At 37.7% G+C, this 27,887-nt stretch overlaps 1 protein-coding gene across 1 annotated transcript; it reads right to left on the bottom strand.

The window, feature by feature from the left end:
* Positions 1–792: 792 nt before the first annotated feature.
* LOC146000323 (maltase 1-like) lies at positions 793–26,468 on the bottom strand. The gene is made up of 10 exons (XM_083137837.1): positions 26,271–26,468; positions 23,776–23,955; positions 22,968–23,128; positions 21,880–22,005; positions 19,583–19,818; positions 17,041–17,239; positions 7,101–7,356; positions 6,294–6,489; positions 2,667–2,816; positions 793–981 (listed from the first exon to the last, which is right to left on the bottom strand). The coding sequence occupies exons 1-10, from the start codon at positions 26,428–26,430 to the stop codon at positions 912–914; spliced, it is 1,734 nt and encodes a 577-aa protein (XP_082993963.1). The 5' UTR covers positions 26,431–26,468; the 3' UTR covers positions 793–911.
* Positions 26,469–27,887: the final 1,419 nt, after the last annotated feature.

The following is a 27,887-nucleotide window of genomic DNA, read 5'->3' as shown; positions in this document are numbered from 1 at the left end:
GAATAGTTAAATTTTAAAACACCTAAGCAAAAACGACGGATTCTAACCGAAGCAAAACTCGATGAAATTGATGCAGTGTTAGAACGTTCTCCAAACAAACCTCTACGCCGTGTTTCACAGGAGATGGGCGTGTCAAAATCATCAGCACACACAGCCACTAAGCTACTAAAATTAAAACCGTACTCTTATAACACAGGTTAGTGCTCGTTTTGCAATATTTATATAAATGTCTGCATATGTCCATAAAAATAAGCGGGCATTACAGGCCCCAAATGTCGGCATCTCCGCCAGCGCCGCCCGCCACGCTTCTCCCGGTCTCTCGGCTGAAGATCGAAATGAACGCACGGTACTATTCAAAATATCAAAATTCGTTCAAAATAAATTAACAAAAAGGAAAGTAGTACGAAAACATTTTTATGAAATATCTCCCACCACATAAGATATTCAAGAAAAAAAAATACTTCCACTTTCTGGTCGTGACAAGTGCAAAAACATAATTCTCTTGCCAAGTCACCGACTTTAGGGGGACAAGGCACTTTCTCCCTCTCAAATCCTCAAGAGGATCAGATATATATTTACATATATAAAATATTGGTTATGTTTTCTTGTCCTCCCACAAAATATTTATTTGAAGTTGACGCTACTGTTCCCTGTTTTTTTTAAAAAAAAATAGTTAAAAAAAGATACTTAACATTTCCAGGATTTCCATTTAGGTGGGAGCTATTCAACATGTTGAGAATACAGACCAATTGAACAGAACAGACAGAAATGTGTTGCAGTGATACAAAAATAAACAGAAACTGTAAGCAATTTATTTTTTCGGCACAATAATAAGGCCTATATAAACTACAGTATAAATGGAAAATTGTATAATCTCAATATTCTTCATAACTTTGGAAATTATTGATTATTTAAGGACCAAAGGTTAATACGATTCCCTCCTTTGCTGCAAGAGGAACAGCGTTGGTAGCGATTCGGCTTCTGTAATTAGATACAATAAAATAAATAAGCAAAATATGAAATCACAGACACATTTCGTTAGAAGATGCGAATATTTTCATATAACAGGTGGTTATAATTAAAGTGACGGTGTTCAGAGTGGTACAGCACGGGCTGTAATGAGAGTAGCAGTCTGAAACTTCGTAGATATGCTAATGAAGCAATGCGCTCGCGAATTATGCAAAAAAAAATAGTTCCAATTCTCGCCACCAGGGTAAAAAATGGCGCTGTAAGCAGTCAAAACTTGGTATAGTTACAGGAAAAACACTATAAATCGCAGAAAACAATACTCTTTGTAATAAAATATCGCTACAATTTCACTATTCGAATTACATGAACATTACTAAAGGAAAAAGCAACAAGCGTCACCAACAACAACCAGGGAGCTCACACAATGGTTAGGCAATTTCACCGACTTTGACGTCAGAGTTATGGAAAATTCCACGTTTTGACTGCTTACAGCGCCGTTTTTTACCCTGGTGGCGAGAATTGGAACTATTTTTTTTTGGCATAATTCGCGAGCGCATTGCTTCATTAGCATATCTACGAAGTTTCAGACTGCTACTCTCATTACAGCCCGTGCTGTACCACTCTGAACACCGTCACTTTAATTATAACCACCTGGTAGTTGCAAAGATTGACATTTTCGTTATAAATTACATATAACGTACTGACCATTCATGATTGATACAGCATTATAAATGTTTAGTCTACAGGTAACCATAAAGTCGGGGAACAATTGAGGTATTGTTTTTTTTATTACAGGTGAGTTGTGGTTTGTGGGACGAACATTGTGGGTCCATTCTTCTTCGAATCAACAGGCCTTTATGCAATCTGCAGCAACCCTGAATATTTTGTGCGAGACATGGTGCTACCATTTTTACCAGAAAGGGTGCGCGACTGACCGGATGACATGTTTCCCAGATGCTGAGTTGGGAGAAATGGTCCTGTGGAATGGGCATCACGATCGCCTGACCTCAACCCCACATACCATATGGAGAATTTTGAAATCTAAGGTGTGTCCGGGATCTGGATTATCTCCGGGATAGAGTAACCATTGAAATAGCTGCTCTGGATTATTTATATTTTGAAGTAAATTCCATGAAACATACTGAAACGTTTCAGGAAGTGTGTTGAAACTGTTGGCGGACACGTGGAGCACTTTTTTGCATTAAAGAAATTTGTCTCAGTTCTTCCAATGGATTCAGACTTTATGGGCACACTGTATAGTTACTATTCAAAGCGTCAGACGAAATACATACGTATCGAAGTCTTCTTAAACTATATTGGTGCTCTTGAAAATCAACATACTGAAATTTACCTGGGCGCTTGCTTCAAAGTACCGAAGTATTGGAATTCATAATGATGACGTATTGATATGCCACAAACCAGTATTTCGGTAGAGAACACTGCAGTGTGATGATTTCATTGATATCGGTTTATTATTATAACGCCTCTTACATTTACATTATCTACTTTGTCAAAAGTTGATAACTTTTACAAATCAAAGGTTACCGTCTGTGTTCTTATCATGATGGTACACTGACATTTGACCTACATTCATTGTTCTATATCCGTAACTACAGCGTTCATAATCTTTAAGGAAATTGCAAGTAATGTAAAGGCTTTATATTGTTTGAAAATACCTTGAAGATAAATATACTTACGATATCTTGATATCCTTGGCCTTGAAACTGACACTCTGCGTGTAAACAGTGGCCTCTTCAGGCACATTTTCCAATTGGGTAAGATCTACTTCTACATCATCTTCGCCCCAGTTGACTGCTATTACATAACTTTCGGAAGTTGAAGATAACCTAGAATTGCACAACAAAATAAAGTGTAAGAAATTTACACGTAGTATTTATTAAAGCGATCGATGCTTAACGATGAGATAGAAATATCTGATATGAAACGGAGTTTTGCTACTTCGCAGAGGATTTGTCTGGTTTGGTACAATAATAGATCAAGTTGTGGCAGTGGCGGCGATTGGGTTACAAAACCGGGGGGGGGGGGGGAGGGGCAAGGTGCCAGAACTGGGCGGCAAAGACAGTATATTTGCCTTTGTAGATAAGGTTTAGCATAGTGCAGGGGCAAAAATGGCGAAAAGTGGGGGGCAACTACCCCCTCTAATCGTCGCCACTGAGTGGTGGCCATGCTTTGCTAAGTACCTTGGAACTTTAGTATAAACACTTAACAGAGTTGTTAAAATATACGAATTTGTTTTGTCCGAAAATGTCATGGTGACCTAGTGCCCGTCGTTCTCTCTGGTGGTCACGAAAATGACCACCTTCATTTTGAGACCTTTATCTCACAATTTCTGCTCGGAAATAAAATTTTGATCAGATGCAATACAGATCACTCTTCTAACTTATCTAGGAGCCATAATATTTTGAGTTCGAAATCTCTAGCAGTAAGAGTGATCAGAATCTGGGGACCACCTTTCTATACAACTCTTATATTTATTACCAAACTGTAGCCCAAGTGATATGTTAAAAATGCATGCAAGCGTTGTTCCCAGTGTTGCCACAATAGAGGGCACAATTTCCCTTTCCAAGGGGCAAAATTTCCCTTTTTGTACCAATTTTTTCCCTTCACCTAAGCAAATTATATAATAATAATAATTAGTAGTAGTAGCAGCAGCATTATTATTAGTGGTAGTGGTGGAAGCAGTAGTAGTACGTAGTTAAGTATTCCGTTGAATTCGTTATTCGTTTGAATAAAAAATATTTAAAAAAGTTTTCACATTTCTGTTTCATCACTTCCTGACCGCATGTCCCAGGTTTGAATCCTGGTCAGGAATCCATTTAATCGTTAATCCTCATCGTTACTATTTATCCAAAGATGCATAAAAGCAAGTTACAATAAACTTAAAGGAGCAGAAACAAGTAGGAATAGCAAAATAAATAACATAAAAATGTGGATATGAAATTCGAAATTAACATAAACTGTAATAATGTAGTCAAATGACCTTAAAATTTCCCTGCAATTGTGGTATTTTTAATCGAAATTCCCTTTTCCATTTTGGCTAAAATTTCGGTCCGAATTTCTCTGCAAAAGAGAAATTTCCCTTCATGTGGCAACACTGGTTGCTCCTTAATATCGAAAAGCGTAGTCTAAACAGTTTTGCAGATATTATTATACACACACACACACACACACACTTTTTTTTGTTTGTTTGCTCTTGATTTACACATTTGGAAAATGCACTAAGAGCAAAACTGTAGGTATTGGTGTGGACGGCGGGGGGTGGGGGGGGGTGAGGCTAAACCTTCAATTTTGGACTGACAGGACTAACTTGTATTTGTATTTTTGTTATTTATCGTCGCTCTTTTACGACTTTTGGCTAATCGCTGCAACTAAGCTGTAAAAAAGGCCCATTTACTCATATTCAACACGCTCAACCTCAACTGCATAAAGCAGGATCTACCATACAGAGGCACAGTGAAAGCAAGCTGTTATCAGAGTCCATTATTCTAGGAAATTAGTTACGAATTCAAAACCAGAAACTTAGATCTTTTCCTTTTTATTTTAACAGTGCAAAGTACTTTTATAGAATTGTAACAATCAAAAAGTAAATAAATTCCCTTTCTTTATATATCCATAATCACACAACTGTATGATATGCAACTGAAATTTATATTCTACAACTTAAATTGACAAGTAATTAGGGGTCAATGCGTGTATAGTGAATGCGGCCATACGACCGAGAATTCTAAGAATAGGTTCCTCAATTCCCAAAATAATATTAATTTAATTAGAAGTTAGAATAACAAAAACCTAATATAGGGTAAAGAAATGAACAAATAAACTATAGAATTTTAAAGGAACCACACTACGTAAATTCCCCATCATATCGCCACACTTACCATACACGTTTACAGTCAGAGCTACACCGCTCTTTCCCCCGTGACCGATGCCTCAAGACAAAACATGCTCGTTTCCTCCTGGCGGCTCTGAGCATAACAGCCAATCAAATCCAGGCATGACATCAGTTGCAATGTTACCAGCACATTCAATGCATTTGTGGGCAGAGGGTTATATCGCGACGATGAGGATGAGTGTTGATGTGATGAAATTGATGGACACTCACAAAGAACACACATGTCCACGCCGGAATTTCGGTGGCAAGGTCGAAAATCAACCACTTAAACGACTACCGAACATGCAATGCCACTAACTCTTATTAGCTGAATTATTGAGCTAAGGCATGGCGTTTTACATTTGAAACAAAAAATACTAAAGCTGAGGCATTGTTAAGAAGGTCATCTATCTCATTTTATCTTACTACTCCCTTTCGTTTATCTTTCGGCTTGAGAGGTAGCAACAGTTGGTCTATTTATAAGTCATTCCTACCTCTTGGCTGATCATTATTCAACTAAACGCTTGCTGGCAAGATAAAATCTTCTCTCGTTCTTTATGAGGTCGGTTTTGTGCAGTGCAGGCCCGTAGTCAGGCAGGGGCCAGGAGGGGCTGAACCCCCCGAAAGACTTACCAATAGCCTACTAAAATCAAGCAACGAAAATATTAGCATTTTTTGCATAGTCGATGGGTATTAATTTTCTCTGAACTTTTTAGAAGGCAAGGATTATATTGGGATGATGCGGCTTTGAAGATTTATGTACACTACTACTCAAAATAATATGCATAAAATATTAATCAGAAACTTACTTTTCTCCAGCTACATGTAACATCATTTTTATTATTCGATAAATATTCAATTATTCATCTATTTGACATTAATTTCATTGCCAGGGCACTTGCTTTTATGTAAATTATTCCGATCTTAACTACAGGTAAGCTACGTAATGAATATGCTCTGTTATATCTCTATTCTTATACAGTCTTTTTACCTATTCGTGTAATAATAATATAATAATAGTTTATGTATTGTATTTAGTATTAATTTGATTTAATATAAATATTTTAATTTAAACATTATTATTATAATTATTATTATTATTATTCCTGTGACACTTGGTTCAGACCCTCCCCGAAACATATTTACCTTCATTTAATACTGTTAAACTTTAGAAAAATGGACTTTGTTTACAAAGCCCCCCTGATAACCCGTGAGCCCCCCCTGGAGATCAGTTCTAGCTACGGGCCTGGTGCAGTGGCGTGCCCAAGGAGGGTTTGTCGGGGTCGTACTGGGACCAGTATTCCTAAAAAAAAAAAAAGAACATCAAAGGAAAATATGGCAAATGAGGAGCGAGTACTAAAAATAGTATGTGTAACCCCTCCCTTTCGAAAACTCTGGGCACTCCACTGGTGTTCTGTGTGTACAAGCTTACCTAGTGAATGCGAAGACACTGTTGTTCAGAACTGCAGTGTTTATCGATCCTGTTTTCGCAGCATCACTGCTTCTAGCTTGCACCAAGGCCTTGTACACTTCCAAATGGCTGGTTTCTGCGGCGTTCTGGGCCACAACATTCAGTGTGACGTAATTCTCATTCACAGGAAGCCAAGTTTCATCCGCAGTAGAGAATCCTATTGGACAAAAAAGGCAAAAAGTTAGTAATTATTGCACTTCATTACGAATCTCTTGTTAGTCCGATCAAAATGTGTAACACTTATAATTATCTAATTTATGTGTGCAGTTTATCTTTCCTTAATTATTTTATGCATATGGCACATGCATTTGGGGGGCTAACGTCTGGTTCTGGGGGCTTAGCCCCCCCTAGTCCCTACCTAACTACGCCTATGGTAACCTCCCTACTGTCGAAAATCCTGGGCACGCCACTGCCGATAAACACTTGCACTGTTTTATACAAACAATATATAGTACTGGAATCAAGTTGACTTCCATGTTCTAGAGATTTGATTATTGTTTTCCAAAAATATAAATTCAGAGCTGGAATAACTAGATGGTTATTATTGTATGTCGTTATCATAATTTCTCCCATTGCCGCGGTAAACTGAACGGTCAGAAATCAGGAGTAATGTGAATAAATAAAGAAAACAAAAACTTATTCTCTCAAGGTGTCTCGGGTGTGTGTGTGTGTGTGTGTGTGTGTGTATATATATATATGTATGTATGTGTATGTAGGAATCAAATGGTGCATAAGCGTGAAGGTCCAGTTTCAAGCACTGACACTCACCGGCATTTTTGGTGTCGTCCCACTGCATGGGAGTCCGCTCGGGGTCTCTGGAGAAGAGCTGGTACCGGTCGGGGCCTGCATTGCATCCAGAAGGGTCCACCGTCTGTTCCCAGGAGATGAACGTGTCCTCCATCCCTAACTCCTCCCCATTGTAGTTAACGGCAGTTCCGGGGAGCAGAAGCAAGACCATGTTGATTCCATCCACCAGTTCTGGGCCGAACCTGGATGCGGTTCGGTGGTTGTCGTGATTTCCAACCTGTTGAGTAGATTCAGCTTTCAAGAATAGTCATATTTGTACTGAATGTTTGTTGGCTGTCCATCCACGACTCTTTCGGGATATCCACCAAGTGAGTTATGGATAGGCTTTAGAGAAATAACGCCACCCACGTCTTCAAGGATTGAATTTCACACATTTTTCATTCAGGTCCTGACGATGAGAGTGACGTTATAGCTCTGAAGCGTACTGATATCCTGAAAGAATCTCACAATTTGTCACCAGGAAAGCTTCAAAATGTATTATACTCTACATAAATGAAAATGCATTCTCAAAAATGCGATTGGAGGCGGCAAAGTGTGCCTTCAAACTAGAGATCATGGATTCGAATCATTTAAGGTTTCTCATCAAACACACAGACTCAAATGATTGACACAGCTAAACATGTAATTTTCGTTTCTCTGAAATAACCGTCTCTGATCTTTTCAATTGATGCATTTGTAGATCAGCACAAGGAACAGCAGCTTATAAAAGTACTTTTTGATGCATTTCTGTGCACTGGCGTGTGCAGGATTTTATTTCGGGAGAGGCTGGAATTGTAAAGGTGGAAAGTGCGTAACTGCTTTATAGGTTGGCGGCATACACAATAAGATATTTCGTATATTAAAATCTTTCCACTCTCAACAATGGCAAAGAGGGTAATTTTAAACCGAATTTGCACTTATGACTCTGGTTTTTTCCTAGTTCTTCACTGCTTTTATTTGAAAATGTTGATTTTCTCAAAATTTCGGAGGGGGCTGTAGCCCCTTCAGCTCCCCCCTCTGCGTACGCCAGTGTTTCTCTGTGTATTTCAATGCACCAAAAGTACATCATTGGCAGTTTATGCACTTTAATGTGCTACTAGAGTTTGCGTTTGAGTTGGTGTTTGAAGTCCACTTTATGCACAGTAAGGCTAATCGGGACTGGATCTACAGTGCTACTGGTGTCAACACACCTGTGCCAATTGATATATTGACATATTTACAGTTTTATTTTAATTTTATCACGAAATGCGCTACTTAAAATTTGACAGAGAGGGTACGGAAGTAGGTCAACTTGAATTTGGCAGGGCTGCGGCACCCTCTGGCTCTCCCTAGGCACCGCCACTGTTTGAGCATAAAGTGTACTTAAGACTGTATATCATGGAAAGGCCTTTTCCGAATTCGCCTTCCTTTTGCCGATAGAGCGCGCACAGCGTTTACACCACCAGATGTTTTGTCCAGGCCCGCTTCTCGAGGCTCCTCAAGAACACGCCTCCTCCGGTACACGGGCAGTTAGTGATTGACAGGTCGTAAAACCCTTGTCATTTCTTTCCTCAGACATGTCCTAGGTTTTGCTGTTCGGGTCTTCACTGCCAAAAGCTGATCTTACCATTTCGTGTCAAAATTCCAGACGATAATATAGAGTCCTGCAGCAACAATATGTGGCTTGTAACATACATAATTGTGAAAGCTTCTTCTCTTCAACGAATAAGGAGTCCCAGTAGTCTATTATTGACCTCCGGGGCGAGGTAGTTAGCGCAGCGCGCTTCGACAGCAGGGGTCCCGGGTTCGAATCCCGAGTAAGACATGGATGTTTATGTTCTGAATGTGAATGTGAAGAAATGTGGAACTGAGTAAATACTGATATATGAGAAAAGCAGAGAAAATATGACATCGGACTGCCACGTAGTAAACCCAGGTTCGATTCTCAGTGTGAATGATTTCAAGCGGAAAATTTTCCAACATTGTCCTTGCATAAAACCAACACTGTGAATGTATTTGATCTATTTTTATAAAACTTTCACTGATACGCAATATATGCACTAATTTAATCAAACTTGCATATTTTAATTAATATTAGGTCTAAAGCAAAATATGGTTATTTAATACCATGTTTTCCAAAAAGATAATAATTAACAATATGGTCAACTTTTTCTATTTATATATATTTTTGTTGTTGTAACCCCAATGAAACGGTAGTATTTTCCTAAACTTGATTTCGTTTAAAAACTGCAGTCATGTTTGACTTATGATTTGCGGCATTTTTAGCCTTTGTAGACAGTTGCGGTAATTATGATAACTCATCTAGCTTGGGTAAAGAAACATTGTTTTCAGTTCATTTCAAGCTACATTGTATGTTTCGTGTATTTTTTCAACATATTGATTTTGACCAAAATTCAAAGTTTAGGACCTTTTTTTTAGGGAAGTTATGTAATATCAGAGTATTTCGACTGAATTACTGTTATAGCTCTTTGATCGTTTCTTGATTCTCTTTTTCAAAATTTTGAGCCCAGATGTCTCCGATGGGGGAGCTAAAAAAATTATATTTACAGCGTAAGGATTACTCTATGACAGGTACCTGTGAAACAAAATTTCCAGATTGATATTTCATGGATAACAAACCTACAACAGGGGAGGGATTGTTCAAAAACAGTCATTTTACATTATTATCTACAAAGAAATGTTTGCTTTTTAATAATCATGTAATTAGAATTATTGTATTTATTAATTACATCATGCGAATGGCGTAATAAGTCCGTTAGTAGTGTTACGAATTAAATTTTCCTTGTTCTTTATCTCATTAGTTATGAAGAACTTCATCCCGGCTCGACAAATGTCACAAGGTCTTTCAAACTAAAAAAAATAGACTGCTTTATGCCAAATTTAAGTCAGATTACGTGCCAGTAAGCAGTTTTTACCTGTTTAGACCACTACTTGAACTACGACATTTGTCCGAACGGGAAGTTCACCGATTCTGGCCTATGTTAACTTATTCTTTATAGAATTACAACAAAATGGGTTGCTTTGTTATTTTATTGTAATTTTGAAAAATCCAATTATGTATAAAAATATGTTTTGTTACTATAATTAGCTACTTGTATTTGAAAGATATTGGTAAAGCCACCCACCTGCATTATGCAATGTGTTTTGAAGGCATATTGGTGGGTGGGTGGTGGTGGCTCTTTACATATTCATAGTCTCGGTTATTTATAGAGGCGATGCAGATCGTCTCTATGCTCCCACGAAGTTGTATAGTAGAGTCCCTTGTACGTAGATGCACCTCATGCAGTGGGAGAGCCCACTTTCACCCTCTCCTCCGGGAATCGAACGGCAGTCAAGCTCTCCTATCGACTGTCTTTATTCTCCCAAAAATAATTTCCAAAATAAATTATGACCGATTTTAAATCAGGTGCAGCACAAACAACATTAGAGATATTGAATCGGTAGAGAAAACCCGATTTGCAGGTTGTAAACTTATATTGGCTCCCGAGCGTTCGTGTATATAAATACAACCTCCCCCCAATTTTTTATAATTCTCTAGGCATTGAATTAATAATGAAGGTTAGTGTATTGAATCTTTCACCCGAAATTCATTATAAAATTTTAAAATTAATTCTTAATGATTTATTGATTTGGTGTTTTAAGTCCACTTTATGCACAGTAAGGCTAATCGGGACTGGGCCAGGCATGGAACCCGGGAGCCCTTGATTACAAGGCGACGACGCTACCACTTCGCCATCGAGGATGCTCAGTTTTTAATGGGGATGTAATTTAAATTACTAATATTACAAAAGCCTCTCCGCTATTTATTCCATCCTGTTTAATGATTACGAAAGACTGTTGTTTCAATTTAGCATGTAGAAGGATTCGAACAGGTGTACCAGCCAGATTATATCGGCGTTATCTTCCAACGTTTCGAGCACATACATAGCAACAACATCTCATCCCTGAAGATGAGAGCAATGTATACGATGGAAGCTAAAACTGATTTGACCTCCCCTGTTCAATTGACGTCGCCAGGTAAGCTACAACTCCTATGTAGAAGGGTGGAAATGCAAACGAGTTGGATGAGATAATTGAGGAAATTAATGAATGATAGCGTAAGTCTGATGAGATGGAGGGCAAAAATGTACATATGAAGATAAAGTGCCTACTGGCAAGAGCTAAATAGAATAAGATATTAGATGGAAAATACAAAAATTGATTTAGTAATAATTAGAGGTTATTGTAAGCGTAAAAAATTGATGAATGAAAAAATATGTTTTAGGGATACTTCATATCGAAGCAACACGTGTCTCTTGGTAACTGGCTCTCAGTAATAAACGCAATCAACCATTCAGCTTGTGTTGTCTGTTGCTTGTGTGTCCCTCGGACTGAGTTCTTTTTCATACCGTGCATCGTGTCGCCCTGGCCTGTTGTTCGCGCATGCACAGTGAATATTTTGCTTTAGACGGTGTGAAATATCCGTGTCGCTTGATTGAACGCAGTTTTGTGTGACATGTTATCCTACAACTGTGTGAAACGTGACAGGAACTGTTAATTTAAAGGAATGACATTTCTCTTTGTACATTGCATGAAATGAAACTTTGTATTTTCAGAATATCTGCATGTAATATTTCAGATTCTTGAAATTACTAAAGGACAGGGGTTCGAGGCTGAGAGCTTGAGTATAAATTCCTCGTAAGTAGGGGTAGTTAAAGTGTTTGTTTAATCGGGTTGGCATGGATCTCAGGATACCAATAATATAATTTTGAGAATAGCCCGCACTGCCCTAAGTCCTTACCTTAGTGATATTAGACGAACGTTGATTGGATTGTTCTCTAGACGAACGAGTATCTTTTTATCTTCGTATATTAAAAACAACTATATTCAAGGTCTGGTGCTCAAATTTGCTGCAGATCGGAAGTATTCTTGTGGGAAATAAATATTTACAGTCTAACTCATAAACAGTGGGTGGATTTTCTTTACACCTACCATGAGATGGGTTGATGCCCCGACTACTGGAGAGGGATAGAGGAGTTTCTAGGAACGCAAACCCTTTCCGAAAATAAAATGGTCGCTACGCTGCGCCGCTGTTATTGTTGTTACTTTTATGACAGTTTTGCCATTCGCCGGCTTTACTGATCTTCAAATTTAACAAGTATTATTTATATATTTTATTCAATTTCTGTTATTTGGCGTCATTTTTTAGCCAACATCGGCTAATCGCGATGATGATGAAGGGACGCCACCAAGGTCTAGTATATTATTGTTGTTGTTGTTTCATTTACTGAGTTTTAATTGTTTCATCATTTCACAATTTGTAATATGTAAATATCAAAAACCATTGCATAAGAAGAAAGTATAAAATGTCGGTGCTTAGTAGTGCGGGGAAAGGGAGGCATCAAACCCCAATCCTGCCCAGGGACTGATCTATGGGGCTGGCGTCTTGTTTCAACTCTTAGAACCTCGGAAAACTGAATTCGCCTGAATATGTGAAATGAATGCGCACAGGTTCACAGTTGACACTTACGATTTATCTTTATGGTTGTAATTTCGATTATGATAATCTGTAAATAATGAAGTTGATAAATAACGTTCAGGTATGTTTGAAGTAGTCGAGACCGAGAGTATGAAATACTAATTTAAAAAAATGAAACCTGCAGAAATGAGGTAACGGCGAGGAAGAAGAAAGATCATCCGTGTTAGATGTAGTGAAACAGCGGTATTTGTTGGTGTTTACCATAAATGTGGAAGTACTGCGCAATTAACATAAAATGTCTTGCCCGATCATTTAGCCGTACCATAGAAGTGTACCATTAAAATTCCTTTGAATTATTATTACTTTTCAAACAATGTATCTATATTTATTTATTTATTTATTTCGTCTTCTTTTACATGGCGAAGTTAAGACTGTGAAGCCTTTTCTTCCACTTGACCATGTTTACAAAAAAAATGAATGTCAAATAATTAAAATATTGAAAAATAAAAATATATATTAAAATTACAGAGAAATAAGAAATACAAAGAAAAAATACATACAAAAATGGTAATCTAACCTATAGATACGTGCACAGACACTCACACTCACACATACAGTGCTGCAGAGGCGAAGATATAGTACAAGCAATGCAAGCACTGCTTGCATAATTCGAATATCATTTAATGTACTTAATGTTCTAACCGTATTTAGTTTCCATCGCACTCGATTTCGCAAAAAAATGCGGCCGCAAACTCCCCCAGCAGCTCTGTAGCAAGCACCAGCCTCAACGCTTGCAGCCGTTCTGCGGGAAAATAAGGCCTCCGAAGGAGTCACATGGCGAAGCGTGAAATTCTGGTGGAACCCGTCCACAAAGCTTCTACAAAAAGCTGTGCTTTCCGAGCTTGCGTGATTCCCGAAAATAGCCGAGTTCAACCGAAAGCAGAAGGATTCATCTATGGGTACGTTGCCAGCAAAAACTAGTAACGAATATTTGTCTTCATGAACACGTAAACAAGATCGCAAATATAATAATAATTGTTAGTCATAAAATAACTGAAAGAAGTTATTATCACTGTTCTAAATTCCATATATATCATATTATATTACAAATTATTTTAGATTTCGCGAAATGTAAAACGCGTAAAAAAAGTTGACATTGGGAGTTGGGGCAGTGGAATTTCTGCACCCCCGTGAAGAGTTTTCTCAGGGAGGGAGGGAAGATTGGACGGACCTTGGTCCTGCACCCTGCTTCCTGGTCGGTCCAGCTCAAATTACGCCAGAAGTGTTGACCGCTACCAGTGTTTGCAACTGCCAAATTATTTACGCAGTAATTCAAGTGAGCTCTTTCACAAATTTTACAATCAATAAATTGACTGCTTTTGAATAAAACTTGGGGTGAAAATAAAGCTATCAGAGAACTATCTACTGATATTTGTACATGGCATAGAAGTAAATCGTATACATTCTGCATATTATGAGCACAAGAATATGTTTTAATGATTGATTGATTGATTTGTTGTTTTAAGTCCACTTTATGCACAGTAAGGCTAATCGGGACTGGACCTACAGTTTAAAATGGGATCTGAAACACTTGTGCCTCCACCGGGTATCGAACCCGGAACCCCTTTATTCCAAGGCGACGACACTACCACTGCGCCATCGGGGAGGCCCGAATATGTTTTAAGTTCTATTATTATGACGCAAGTGGTGTTCTGGCCCTGGCCTGTTGTTCGCTCATGCACAGTGAATATTTTGCTTTAGACGGCATGAAATATCCGTGTCGCTTGAGGATTTCACCAATTGAACGCAGGCTTGTATGACATGTTATTCTACAGCTGTGTGAAACGTTGCTGTTGATTGGATTGTTCTCTGGAGGTATGTGTCGCTTGTCACTTCGGTCTGCAGCTACATTGAGAAACGTTGCTGTTGACTGGCTCGTTCCGAAGCGACACGGGACATTCGCATCAAGCAACAAGAGCCTATTCAGTTTAAAGGAAAACATGCACGAACAACAAACCGAGTCGACATGATACACGATATTGAGAGAAAGTCCCAATCCGAGCGACATGCGACACGAGTAGCTTCTTTCAGTCACGAACAAGCTATGAAGATGTAATTGAATTCATTGTCACTCGCCCTCTTAGGGAGAACTCACACCGAAGCGACAATCAACACATGTCGCTTGGGAACGAGCCAATCAGCAGCAACGTTTCACACCGTAGCGGCATGACAGGCAGCACATGCCTACGCTCGATTGGTGAAATTCTCAAGCGACACGTGTCGCCGGTCACTTGTCGTTCCGGTGTGTTTTCTCCCTCTATCACCATTAATGTATTCACATAATATCCAAAGTAAAATATCAATGAAACTAGAATTAAAAAATTTGCAAGATGTGGGTTCCATTATTATAACTTAACATTACATATAGTATAATTGAATGTGCAGTGAATTATTTTTAAAATTTAAATATCTACCTTCAGCATAGTTGTCTTATCTCTTTATGAAATAGATCGGTGTTCTGTAAATGTGAATGTATTGCCCAAGCGTGTTCTTTGTATAGATACAAATTGTATTTTTAAAATGCGTTGAAGTTAATGTGACTATAATTGAAATTATATTCAGAGATCGAGAAGAAAACGAGAGAGCGTTTACATAACTTGGGACAAGAACAAGATTTAGAGTTTGAAAGAGTACCCGACTGTCTCACTTCCTTTCGCTGTAATTTCTGTAGGGCCTCCCAAGGCACGTATCTAGAAATACACCGAACCAAGTGTGTCAGGAATAATAATAATATGATGTTTAAGTTAAAATTATATTATTACCACATAAATAGGTAAAAAGATCGGATAACAGCACGTATTCATTATCTAGCTTACCTGTAGTTAAGATCGGCATAATTTGCATAAAAACAAGTGCCCTGGCAAAGAAATTCATTTCAAATTGATGAAGAATTGAATATTTATTGAATAAAAGAGAATGTTAGATCCGGTTAGCGAAAAGTAAAGTTCCTGATTAATATTTTATGTATATTGTTATAAATAGTAGCGTGCAATCATACATCTCTGGTAATTGGTACTGTCCTTCTAAGCCCCCTAATTCCAATCTTTCTTCCAATAAGTTCAAAGAGTTGGCCTCCTCGATGGCGCAGTGGTATCGTCGTTGCCTTGTAATCAAGGGATCCCGGGTTGGATACCCGGTGGATGCAAGTAGTGGTTCGAATCTCACTTTAAACTGTAAGTCCAGTCACGATTAGCCTTTCTGTGCAAAAAGTGGACTTAGAAACTACAAATCAATCAATAAGTTCAAAGGAAATTATAACCATCGATTATGTAATAAATGAATGCTACACAAATATATTTTCATTATTTAATTTTTGCACTTGGAAAGTCTTTCTTGGGGAGGGGTCCGGACCCCTCCCCAAATAAGGCATTGAGTTTCCTCGATGAAATTAGTAGTAATTATCTCGACTTGTATTCAAGGGGTCTCACGTTCGATCCCCGGTAGAACTACACAGTGGTCTGGATCCCACTTTATCCTGTACCCCCAGTCCCGATTACCCTATTTAAGCATGTAATTGACTTAAAACTAACTTTAATTTTGCTATAATGTATGTAAGATTCAATTGGGATAGTCTCTGTATTAATGTATTTATCCTTTTGGAAAATAGAAATAAGACAAATGGAACACAATGAAAAAATAGCCGGGTGAAGGAAATCAACTTTGGATTTTCCGAAATGGTCGGAGCACGGTCAAAAGCCGCCCCCAAGGGAAAAGACAATACCAAGTGTAGAAGAAGAAGTAAGCGAAGCCACGCCCACTATTGTAAAACCTGGTCAGAGTCATCTATCGGCAGACGGCTGAACTTGTAGGACTTGAACATAACCCCGCCAGCCGATGGCCAGCCCCGCTATGGCTCGAATAAAGCCATTCTCAAAGGTGTTCGAAAACGCATATCAATGTTTGCAAATGGCGTATTGTCACAATGGGCCTCTCAATTTGAAAAAACAAAAAATCAGTTTACTGAGGAAGGATGGAAGAAAGCCTTGCAAGGTTTAATTTTTACAGTAACTTAGAATCGGGCTCTATACGCCGATCCAAAAAGTGCGATATTTGACAGCTAATATCTTTTAAAATATGGAAGTGATAAAAAAATTTCAATATTCACTGTTAAGATTCATCCTTTCTAATCAATTCACAACAAAGCTCATTCAAATGTCTCAAATAGTTTTCGAGTAAAAGTGTTCTGAATGAAGGTCTGTTTTTCCGCTGCCCATGATATGGCCTCTTAAAGCTAACTTTAAAAAATGTCACTGTGATTAGAACCAGCAACATCCATCAAAGGAACTGGGAAGAAGTCATGGTTAACTTTCGTAAACAAAGTACCATGACGTAAGTTCAGAAAGCAATATTACTCGTGTTCACGAGGTCTGTAAATTTCGTTAGAGTCGTCAGTATAACACTTACCACCCAGTTTGGCCATTTTCCTTCAGGCAAATTGTCCAGCCATTCGTGTACAACGCGGTTGACATCTTCAGCTGCTGATTGGTTGTTCAGTTCTTCGATCATGAGGAAGTTGAAAGGAAAGCTAGCCAATGGAACCGTATCGTTTCCATAGTAAACCATTGTGTCTTCTACAGAAGCATAGATCTCTAACATCATGACTCTGGAGATTACAAGAACGGAGTATAGTCAGTAATAAAATTCCTCAATGTTTGGAAAGTTACTTAACCAAAGAACGTAACTCAGTTACGGTGACTATTACTCATTTGAGAAAGCGTATATTCTAAGCTATCTGCGATGCCTGAAACCTAGAGAGAAACTGAAGAAAAAATCGGTGAATAAAATTATTCATTTCAATAAGATGATTTTAATTCTGGAGTTAGATACCTCATTTCGTAGATATTTACAACCTGGCCAGGCCCGTAGCCAAGATTTTATTTCGGGTGGGGTCAAAAAATTATCAGCAGAGACGTCGCCAAAAAATATTTGTAGAGGAGGGCATGCCATTGATAAACTTTGATTAGTAGAAATAATAATGACAATAATAATTAATACCACGGTTATAATAGTCATTTTGCAATTCTAACTATTATAAGTTATTAAAAATAAACAAATTTTAATCCAAATTTATTATTATTATTATTATTATTATTATTATTATTATTATTATTATTATTATTATTATTATTATATAAATTGAGGGACTTTGCTACTCGATCCACCGTATGAGTGACATTACTTTTTTTTTACATTTTGTGCAATTCGTGTATTGAAATTCAGTTATTGTATTTTGTTATTAAGTTTTGAACATTCCATTCCAACAAAAATTTAAAAGTTTATATTGTGTGACATTCTTTGGATTAAATTGTAGAATGTAAAAATATTAGCTGGTTGCTCTATTACATACAAAACATTTTTCGATCTAATGTTTAACCCTGTTAAGGAAATAAAATTAATTACCATTATGCACTATTTAAATTAGATATTTGTAGGATTTCGGGGGCCTTCAACCCCCTTAGCCCTCCCCTGACTACGTGCCTGATCCAGGCTTTCGAAATAATTGTTTTTGTATGGTTTATTGCGGGTTTGTGGGACGCTTGTGCTTACAATTAAGCAACTAATAAGGTATTTCATTACTTCATGGATTATTTTGTCATACTAAAAGATATGCAAAATTACTGAAATTATATTCTAAACAAAGTACACATAAAAATCGTGTTTAAATATTTCCATCAAAAATAGTTATTGTGCACTAGTTGCTTAACTATAGAATGAAATCATGAAGTGTAAATATTAGTCTATGTGAAACAATGTAAATTCACTTCAGCGTCAAAATTTAATGAAAAAGTAAACAAAAGAGAATTATGATAGAGAATGTTATTGGATATGATAAAAATTTGCCACTTTATTAGGTAAAATAATAGTTTGATATTGAACAGAACCAGCTTTGAATTAAATATAATGAACGTCGCACCAGTGGCCCCATCGGAAATGAAAAGATTACTTTTAATCTTCAACATGTTCTGATTGATTGATTTCACTTTTTTTCCACTTTTGACTAATTGCGAAGATTCAACATGTTCTGTTTATTGTTTTAGATAATAATGCGTAATCTGTAAATTAATTGTTATTAATTGAAATAATGTTTATATTTTGATAATATAGGACACTTGTACTACAGACTAAGGAATAAAAAGCTCTAGTTTTCTCAGATCTCTATAAAATTTTGGTTATAGGCCACACGTATGTTGTATGCCCCACACCCACCTAGTGTGTGCCTGGACTTAGCATACGCCACTGCTGATATACAGTTGAACCTGAGTTATACGTATGTCAAGGTGAAGAGCTGTTTTTATAAACTGTAAGCGTAAGTGTAACCCTACTTCAAACAATAATAATAAGAGAAAATAATTCGTATAACTGAGAATTACTTACAAATCAGATTTAGACCATGTCATATCATTATTAAAATACAAATTGTATCTATTTTGAGAGACAAGATATACGTAATACAGGTAAATTAACGAATATAAAAGTTTGATACACTATAGTTTTACAGTTGTAATACCAAATTTAAAAGAATCGTATTAGCATTTCTTTTATTAATGACTGTGCAAAGTGTGGTATAAACTATGCCTAAATCTGCAGCTATTTCAGTTTTACTAAGGATAATTTCGAAACACACATAATGGGGAACGAAGGGTGTGTGTTTGTGAGTGTAAAAAGTTTACTTTCTGGTAACTTTTCCACTTTCTGTTGTCCATCCGACCAGTAGCAACTGAGAACAGTCACTTGTGTGACATTGTTGTAGATTGGTTACGTACAAATCAACTGTATTTTATTAAAATTAATTCGTATAACACCGAATTACTTATAAATGCATTATGTACAAATAAGGTTTAATTAACACGTTTTTAAATTATGTTTTTTTGAACCCACAGTAATTTACGTATAAAACAGACTTACGTAGAAGTTACGTATAAAGCGGTCTCAACTGTATTCTTACCTTTGGAAGTCAGGCTCCTCAAACTCATCCAGAACTTCTCTGAACCTACGAATGATCCCCTGCGTTTCCGGAAGGTTGTCAGTGTAGATATGAGTGAGGTAATTGTACTCGTTGGGGAGAGCGTTAGGGTCTCCGGAAAGGGGTTCATCCCTCAGTTGTTCGTCCTCAAACATGGCGGTGATGGCGTCCACTCGGAATCCGGCCACTCCCAGGTCCAGCCAGAATCTAAGAATATTCTGGAAATGAAAAGGAAGAAGAAAGTAAAACGCAGTAAACATGGACGTTGCTTGTCCATCAAAATGACCAAAGCTACAAACTAATTAGCTCGAAAAAATGTAGCCTAGAATGCGGAAACCAAGTCATAGCTTCATGTTGTTTTTTTTTTTATAATCTACCACTTAATCCAAAGAATAATTAGTTTTATGAAGACACTCAAATGCAGAAACGTCACTAAGAATCCTCCCACCAAAAGAATTCCGCGGGAAACGTATGTTTCGAAATTATCCTTAGTAAAGTTAAGAGGCGTCTCGTGAACGCATGCGGTGCATCCTGCGCATGCGTCAATTGTGGGGAAAAGGACAGCTTGCTCTGCGACGACATTCATGAGCATTTCTACATTCTAATTTCTTCATATAGGAGAAGTATTTATTTTACACGAGAGCACTGAACTAAGCTTATATTGCATTTCTTGGATCTGAAGTGAAAGAAAGTAATAATTATTTTCCCACAATTGATGCATGCGTCACTTCAGATCCAAGAAATATAATATAAGCTTAGTTCAGCGCTCTCGTGTAAAATAAATACTTCTCCTATATGAAGAAATTAGAATGTAGAAATGCTCATGAATGTCGTCGCAGAGCAAGCTGTCCTTTTTCCCACAATTGACGCATGCGCAGCATGCACCGCATGCGTTCACGAATCACGAGACGCCTTTTAACTTTACTAAGGATAATTTCGAAACACACGTAAGGGGAACGAAGGATAATGTATGATTTTGTGTGTGTTTGGGAAATAGAAAATTTGTTTAAAGGAGGAAACTTTGCTGGAAAGACACGAATTTATTTTATGGTAAACACGTGGCGAGCATGTGAAAACATGTTCATGTAAATTTGTTCAGTATTATTCATTAAGGAAGTAAACGTAGACGGTGAGTAGTACAGTTTCTATTTCCCACATACGGTTAACATTTTTTTTTAATCACCGTGTATTAATAGAAAGCAAAAGCTAAACCTTATGCATAATAAAATCATTTAAACTATTTCGGAATTTTTAACTAGTCCGAAAATGAATTAATTTAAAACTTTATAAATTTCTGCTTACATATAAAAGTATATATTGATATATTTCATAATATACATATTTTTAAATATTTAATAATTTACTTTTATACTTAATAACATAATAAATACGTATATAATTTTTCATATGTGTATACTTGCGTATAAGATCCCCCGGCCCATTCCCAATGATTTCTCGCCCACCCTTCGCCATACACTCTGTGCACCGTATCCAGTGATGTGCCGTAGACTATAAGTTTACGTCTATATGCATTGTCTACGCGTAATCTACACGAAGATTGCATTGGCGTATAGTTTACATTGTCTACTGTAGACAAGGCAAACAATAGGGAAGAAAGAAACCCCAGACTCTTTGAAAGATAAAGTATTTTTTTCCTCAAACATGTCGATAACTTGGGCCTATAACCAACTTAAGACCATCCGACGTAATCAAAGTTATTGAATTTTCACTAACGAGGGGAAAGGGACTACCGGAAGAAAAACAAATGGCAGCCATAGTGAAAACTGGCATTATTTTTTACACTGACAAAAGCGGAGGCTAAAAATATTTGTTTTGTCTTATTACTGCATAGGAAAGTGCATGTGTCTTTAATGCAGATTTATCCACGTGTGAAATGGTGGAAATAGAAGTTAAACAAATCTTGTCATTCTACGGACATCGTATTTTTTTGGGTGCGTCGCGACAAGTTTATTTTGCACTTCAATTAATACGTAGTGAATTGGTTGAACGTAATTAAATACTTAAAACACTTAGTTGTGGATAGTGGAATAGTTCACGCTCTATATGTCCACCTGCTGATGCTGGTTGCTGCTTCTAGAACGATGCGCTTGCACGGAGAACGCCGAATGCCATGTTGTCTACATTGATTACGTAGATTACATAGTTTACAAAGTCTACATTGTCTACACGTAGAATGTAGACAATCGTTGTTTAAGCGTAGACGCACATCACTGACTGTATCCCATATCTCCACTGTTGTTTCCAGAATGTTAACTCACCAAGAATTCTTCAACGAAAGCCTCGTTCCTGTAGTTGAAGTCCGGCTGCTTGATTGCGAACTGGTGAAGATAAAACTCTCCTCTCTCTTCAACATATTCCCATGCGGATCCTTCAAAGTGACTTAACTAAAACAAAATGGAATAACGCATTTTATTTTTAAAAATAATTTTTACTTCTTTTGATACTTTTTAAGAAAACAGATGTTTCAGTCGAGTTGCTACATTCTGTGCGCTCTAAAAATATATGTAGGCTACCTGAGTTGCCAACAAAGATTGTGTAACACTCTAACTACTGTAATACAATACCCAGTGGCGGCGATTGGGTCCCAGAACAGGGGGGAGGCAGAGACAGTATGTTTCCCATTGTAGATAAGGTTTAGCATAGTGTGGGGCAAAAGTGGCGAAAATTGGGGGGGCAACTACCCTCCCTCGCCCCCCCCCCCAATCGCCGCTACTGAAAACACCTATTCAAGTATTAAAGGCCTCCGTAGTTGACGTGGTTTGACAGTAAATTGTGAAACAAGACACCAAAGATGGTGCTAAACGAAACCAAATCCACATTGAAGCCATTGACATCTAGGGACAGTGGCATTTGCCCCCTCTGTCCCACCTCGTGATAATATAGTATTTGTTCCCCTGAACGCGATACCCATCAAAAACAATGAATGGTACAATATTTAGTCATTATTATGAAATTTCTGAGATCGTAAATTACGTAACGTCTACTGATCAAAAGTTCATAAATAAGCTTTGAATTGGTAGAAAAGTTTTCGAAAAGAAAGAATATACCTTAATTGAAAAGTATTGGATAATTCGTAACAATATGCAGTTAAAATTTTCGAAAAACAATATTTTAAAATATAAAAGTAACATAAATATAAAATGCAAGAAAAGATTAACAAGTGACAAGTCACAACATGCCATGTCACCCGGATACTACTGCTAATCCAGTACCCACTAGACGAGACAAATTCAATAAATCAGACAGAAAAGAAAAGAAAAACTTTGTAAATCTATCTTTAAAGACTCATGTATTACCCATTACTTACGTGTAGCACAATTTTAATAATTTTTTGTTCTAAACTTACCCAATTATTTGGTGGTATAGGATTTCCACTGTCATCGATTCCTTTAGGGGGAGCCCAAACATAGTAATCTGTGTAAGGGTCAATCTTTTGTATGGATTTTTGGAACCACTCATGCTCGTCACTGGAGTGGTTGGGAACCAAATCCATCACCAAATTTATTCCTGCAATTAAAACATGAAGTTGTAGTGTTTTAGAATACGGTCACCTAACTATAAGTGGCTTTTTTTAATTACAGGCTATAGGGCACTCTCTACATGTATTAAAACGTATAAGATGAAAAAATCCTGGACTTGTTTCAACAGGCTTGCAACATGACACTGCCCTGCCACATACCGCTGCTGCGACTGTTCAGCTGACTTACGAATGGAAGTTATCCAACATCCTCCTTACCCTCCGGATTTAGCCCATATCGATTGACTCTTCAGGCTTCCTAAGGAGGCTCTTTTCGGTAAACATCTGCTGAAGAAGTTCAACAGGCGATACGTTCCTGACTAACACAGCAACAAAAATATTTTATTTAATTTTATGTTTTGCAAGGAGGTACTGTTGACAAATTGGCAGAAGTGCGTTAATGGACAAGGAGGCTGCATTGAAAAATAACACCTATGTTAAACTGTGAATGACGCAAAATTGTGGTTAAATATTGAACATGCCTAGTAGATTAAATTACTATCGACAAGTAATTAAAATTTATGAAAATGATATATTTTTAAAAGTAGGATACATGAAAAAAGTAGTAACAAATAAAGAGTTCCTCCAATAACTCATGTAGGATTATTTTGACTAGAGAAAAGAAATGTGAAATTACCGTTTCCTTTCAAAGCCTGCTGTAGCGTCTTGAAATCATCGAGAGTTCCAAATATAGGATCAATGTCCGTGAAGTTCTGGATGTCATAGCCAAAATCTGCCATGGGGGATGTGTATACGGGGGATAGCCATACGGTTTTCACTCCTATATTCACCAGATAGTTAATTCTGGACTGGATACCTGTAATATAAGACCGACAACGTCAGTTGATAGAAGCATTGTGCGAGAAAGGAATTCTCTCTCCCCACTATAGTCAAACATCCCTGTCAAAAAAGTAGTTTCATACTAACCAGTGAGAAATTTTGTTACGCCTCGGCATAATCGATTACTTGCACATGTAAAATGGGAGAATTAGAATATGCGTTATGACGTCAATTTTAGTATGATAAAGCAATTGAGTAATCTCAGAACGTGGTTATTGCCTAACCTGTATATTTTCAGTTTGTTTGGACGTGGATATGTCCTTCGATGCTGATCCAGTGCCGTATTATTTTAATTTAAAATATTGACAACTGTAACTGAAGAAAGCTTGTTCAGTACTACAATATTATTATTATTATAACGGAGGGTTGTTTCCGATCCCTTGCTAACAACTCCCAAATGGCAACCTCCCTTCCACGTAGTACACCCTGAACTGCGGACGACTAACGAGGCTCTGGCGACTTTATCTACAGCCAGGATAATCCCCTGTAGGATTTATGTTGTGTCGTTCATGTATGTTGGTAATTTTTTTCTTCATCACCATCGTCGCGATTAGCCAGAAGTGAAAGAAAAGCGACGTAAAACAACATCATCATTCATTGTAGCACCCTTAAGCCCCCGTGACGAGAATTGCTTTTTTGGATGAAACATGTGTCTATTAAAGTGACTTCAACAAACCCCGCGCGATTTACTTAAGTCCAAAGAGTGGAAACATTTCCGAGCATAGTACTCGGAATGAAGGAAGCTCTTTCCAAAGAAATCATGATTTTAGCTGGACTCAGCTGTACTGGGAGCATGGACGTCCGGAAGGGAGGCAAGCCCCCCCCCCCTGGAAAATGAAGGTCCACTTCACACATAATTTCATTTCAGTCACAGTAATTTATGTTTATTATTATAAGGGTGTTGAAGGATGTTCAGACCAAAGCAGTGTTTTTTGAAAGGGCAACTGTAGTGCACTATTATGGGGGAAAATATGCCTCCTTTGCCCCCCCCCCTTGGAAAAAAAATAACTTGCTTACCCCTCCCTGGAAAAAATCCTGCGGGCGTCCATGACTGGCAGGTTAAGCATTCTTCGTATTACGAGAAAGGCTAAAGTTAACTCCACATATTATCAAACTGAAGTTCTGACTCCAATTTATCGCACCGAAATAACGGTTCTGTATGGTAGAGACACGAATCAGATCTGCGTGCATCAGGATAAAGCCTCCAGTCATACCTTTCGTTCGACTCTTATATTCCTTGCGAGAATGGAACAGCAAACAGGAATGCACCTGTTGCGTCTCCCATGGATTTTTGTGCCTTTGGACTAACAAAAACGTCATTGGCAAACAGGCTTATGGAAAGCCTGTAAAGAGAAGGGGAAAGAAATGAACACGACTGTTCTTCGCAAAACACTTCTGCAATGGAAATTAAGGAACAGAGCTATAGCTATCATGAAGGGACACCAAACTGAGCATGATCGGCGTTTGATACATGGTATTTTCGAACATGAAATCCAATTGAAAGTCGTTACAAGAGATTGGAAACCACGCTTCGTATTTGCTTCGGTGTTTCTTTTAAATTGTGGCAGCAGAGTTTAGAAGGAGAGAAACTATGGTTATTAGTGTGGATACCTATTATACTGGATCATGGTTTTCCCCACACGGTCTCATAGTAGGCTCGTTAAAGAAGAGAAGGGCCATTTATATATTGACTGAAAGCCTGAAAAACGTCCACTTGTTCATGAAGCAAAGACAGTAGTTTAGTGTTTTCAAACGCCATCAGTATAATCCATAACACGTGACAAATGTGAAACTGTCAGTATGTATCCATAGTATTATCAAGAAATATCTATTGTGTTTGTTATTTCTCAAGCAAATTTTCAAACGGTTCGTCAAACTATTGTTTCATATAAAATAAGTAGTTAATACCAACGCCGTACCGAGAATGGATCGACTATTGAAGTTTATGGAAAGGAGAAGTCCTGCTCTTCTCAAAGGTTCCCCGGTTCTACGGCACCAACACATTTCAGAGCTTCGGGTCTCACTTTAAACAGTAAATCCCTTTTAACCCTTCATTTTCATTGCCTAACTTCTTCCCTTTGTAATAAAAGGGTCCTGGGTTCGATATCCAATGGAGGCACGCACTGGTTCGATCCAACGTAAAATTTTAGGCTCAGTCCTGATAGCTTATTTTGCATAAAGTGGACTTAAAAACATAGAAGCAAGACTAAAAAACATTCATAGCCTAAGTGTTACTGTTCACAGGTTTATTTAGGAAATGTATCACATCAATATACATTGAGGAACGCTTACCTTGTAAGTCTCCAGTGCCACTTCCGTCACTATCCTGGAAGGACCTTGGGTAGATTTGATAGACAACCGTTTCCTGCCACCATTTCAGAGATTCGTCCTGACAAAGACTCTCCTGGACAACTAGCGACAGCGACAATAAAATCAGTGCTCTCAGCGCCATCTTTGGGAGTTATGCGGCATGAACCTCACGGCAGGTTTTATATACATCACGTTGACCAACCTGACGTAGAACAACAGAAAAAAAAAACGAGGCGTTGTTATCTTTGTCACGGTGTGGTTCTGTGTTAGGAGTTATCATTTGAAGTCCTCAACAACCCAATTGTGACGATATGATTGCATAATCTTTGTAGGTGGTGATGCCTCCAGTGGGTTATTCAGGAAGTACTTGTGTCAAATGGAGATAGGCAACGAAACGAATGAGTAAGAATGAGTTCACTTGGTAACTACATTAAACACACACACATACATTAGAGAAGGTACCGCGGTGTTCTTGTCACTAGGGTATCTGACTACGACCATGCGGGACACCCTGGTTTGATTCCCAGGGTAGGGTAGGCGATCTCATGTTGAGAATATATCACGCATAAAGTAGGTGTTCTGGGGTTCATTCAGCCTCTAATAAATGAGTACTTGGGGACATCCTTGAAGGTTAAAAGCTGCTGGAAGAATGTGGTGCTGATTACATCATCTCTACTATGACCGAGATTAAAGGTGTGGAATTCCTTCCTCCTCCTCCGCCCTATATGTGCGTTCACAGCATGTTGCAATGTGAGTATGATACGCCTCCCTCTAACTGAGTAATATGACATTTAAAATGTTGAATTTGAAACAGAATTCTTTCCTTACTTTATGACGTCAATTATATTATGACGTAATCTTACAATTGGTTATTGACTATAAACTGTAATTTTTCCGGTTGCTGGGAAACGGGTGCTGCTTAGAAATTGAGGTCTAAAAGTGGTAAACGTTGTAAGTGCCAAAAGCGAAAGTGTTGGGAAATCGCATCGTTCCGCACATCAGTCCGTAAGAACGTGCATACTAGTGACCTCTTTACACGCCCTTTGAACTACTTAGAGGGCTACCAGCCACATTTTACGTTTACCACATTATAAAGCATGGCACATTTCACAGTTTAACGTGGAAAACGGTCTTTGAATTATTGTGGTACTTACAACGGTTACCAATTTTAGTCTTCAATTATGCTGCATGAAGACTAATCTGTATGCTTATTCACTTTTATATACTTTCGCAATACGACAGGAATTGCTTTATGTACAAGAGAAATTGAATTCAGTTCTAATTGCAACCGATTCAGCCTCTGTGCTAAATTCATTACAGTTTGCATCATGGTCGTCATACGGAATGGTATATTTTTAACATAAATAGTATTGACACTGAAATTAATTACATTGGGATATGATATCAACTTTATTTGGACACTTGGACATTCTTTTATAGAAGGGAATAATACAGCAGATACTTTGGCAAAATATGCAGCGAATCAAACAATCCAACAGCCGCTTTCCATAAAGTTTCCGTCTGTAGTTTTGGAATCACACATTAAAGAAATATTACTTACTGACTGGCAAAGGTTGTGGACAAATACTGGGACTCAAT

Source organism: Lepisma saccharinum, chromosome 16 (genome assembly GCF_977018435.1).
Source record: "Lepisma saccharinum chromosome 16, izLepSacc3.1, whole genome shotgun sequence".
In the NCBI taxonomy this organism is placed as follows: Eukaryota; Metazoa; Arthropoda; class Insecta; order Zygentoma; family Lepismatidae; genus Lepisma; species Lepisma saccharinum.
This window is presented reverse-complemented; position numbering and strand designations above follow the sequence as displayed.

Coding starts and splice junctions, on each gene's coding strand:
- LOC146000323 (XM_083137837.1), bottom strand. CDS start 26,430: ATGGCGCTGAGAGCACTGATTTTATTGTCGCTGTCGCTAGTTGTCCAG. Junction 17,240..19,582: donor GAGGAGCCTGACTTCCAAAG/GTAAGAATACAG, acceptor TGTAATCTCCAG/AGTCATGATGTTAGAGATCT. Junction 982..2,666: donor GCCAAGGATATCAAGATATC/GTAAGTATATTT, acceptor ATCTAATTACAG/AAGCCGAATCGCTACCAACG.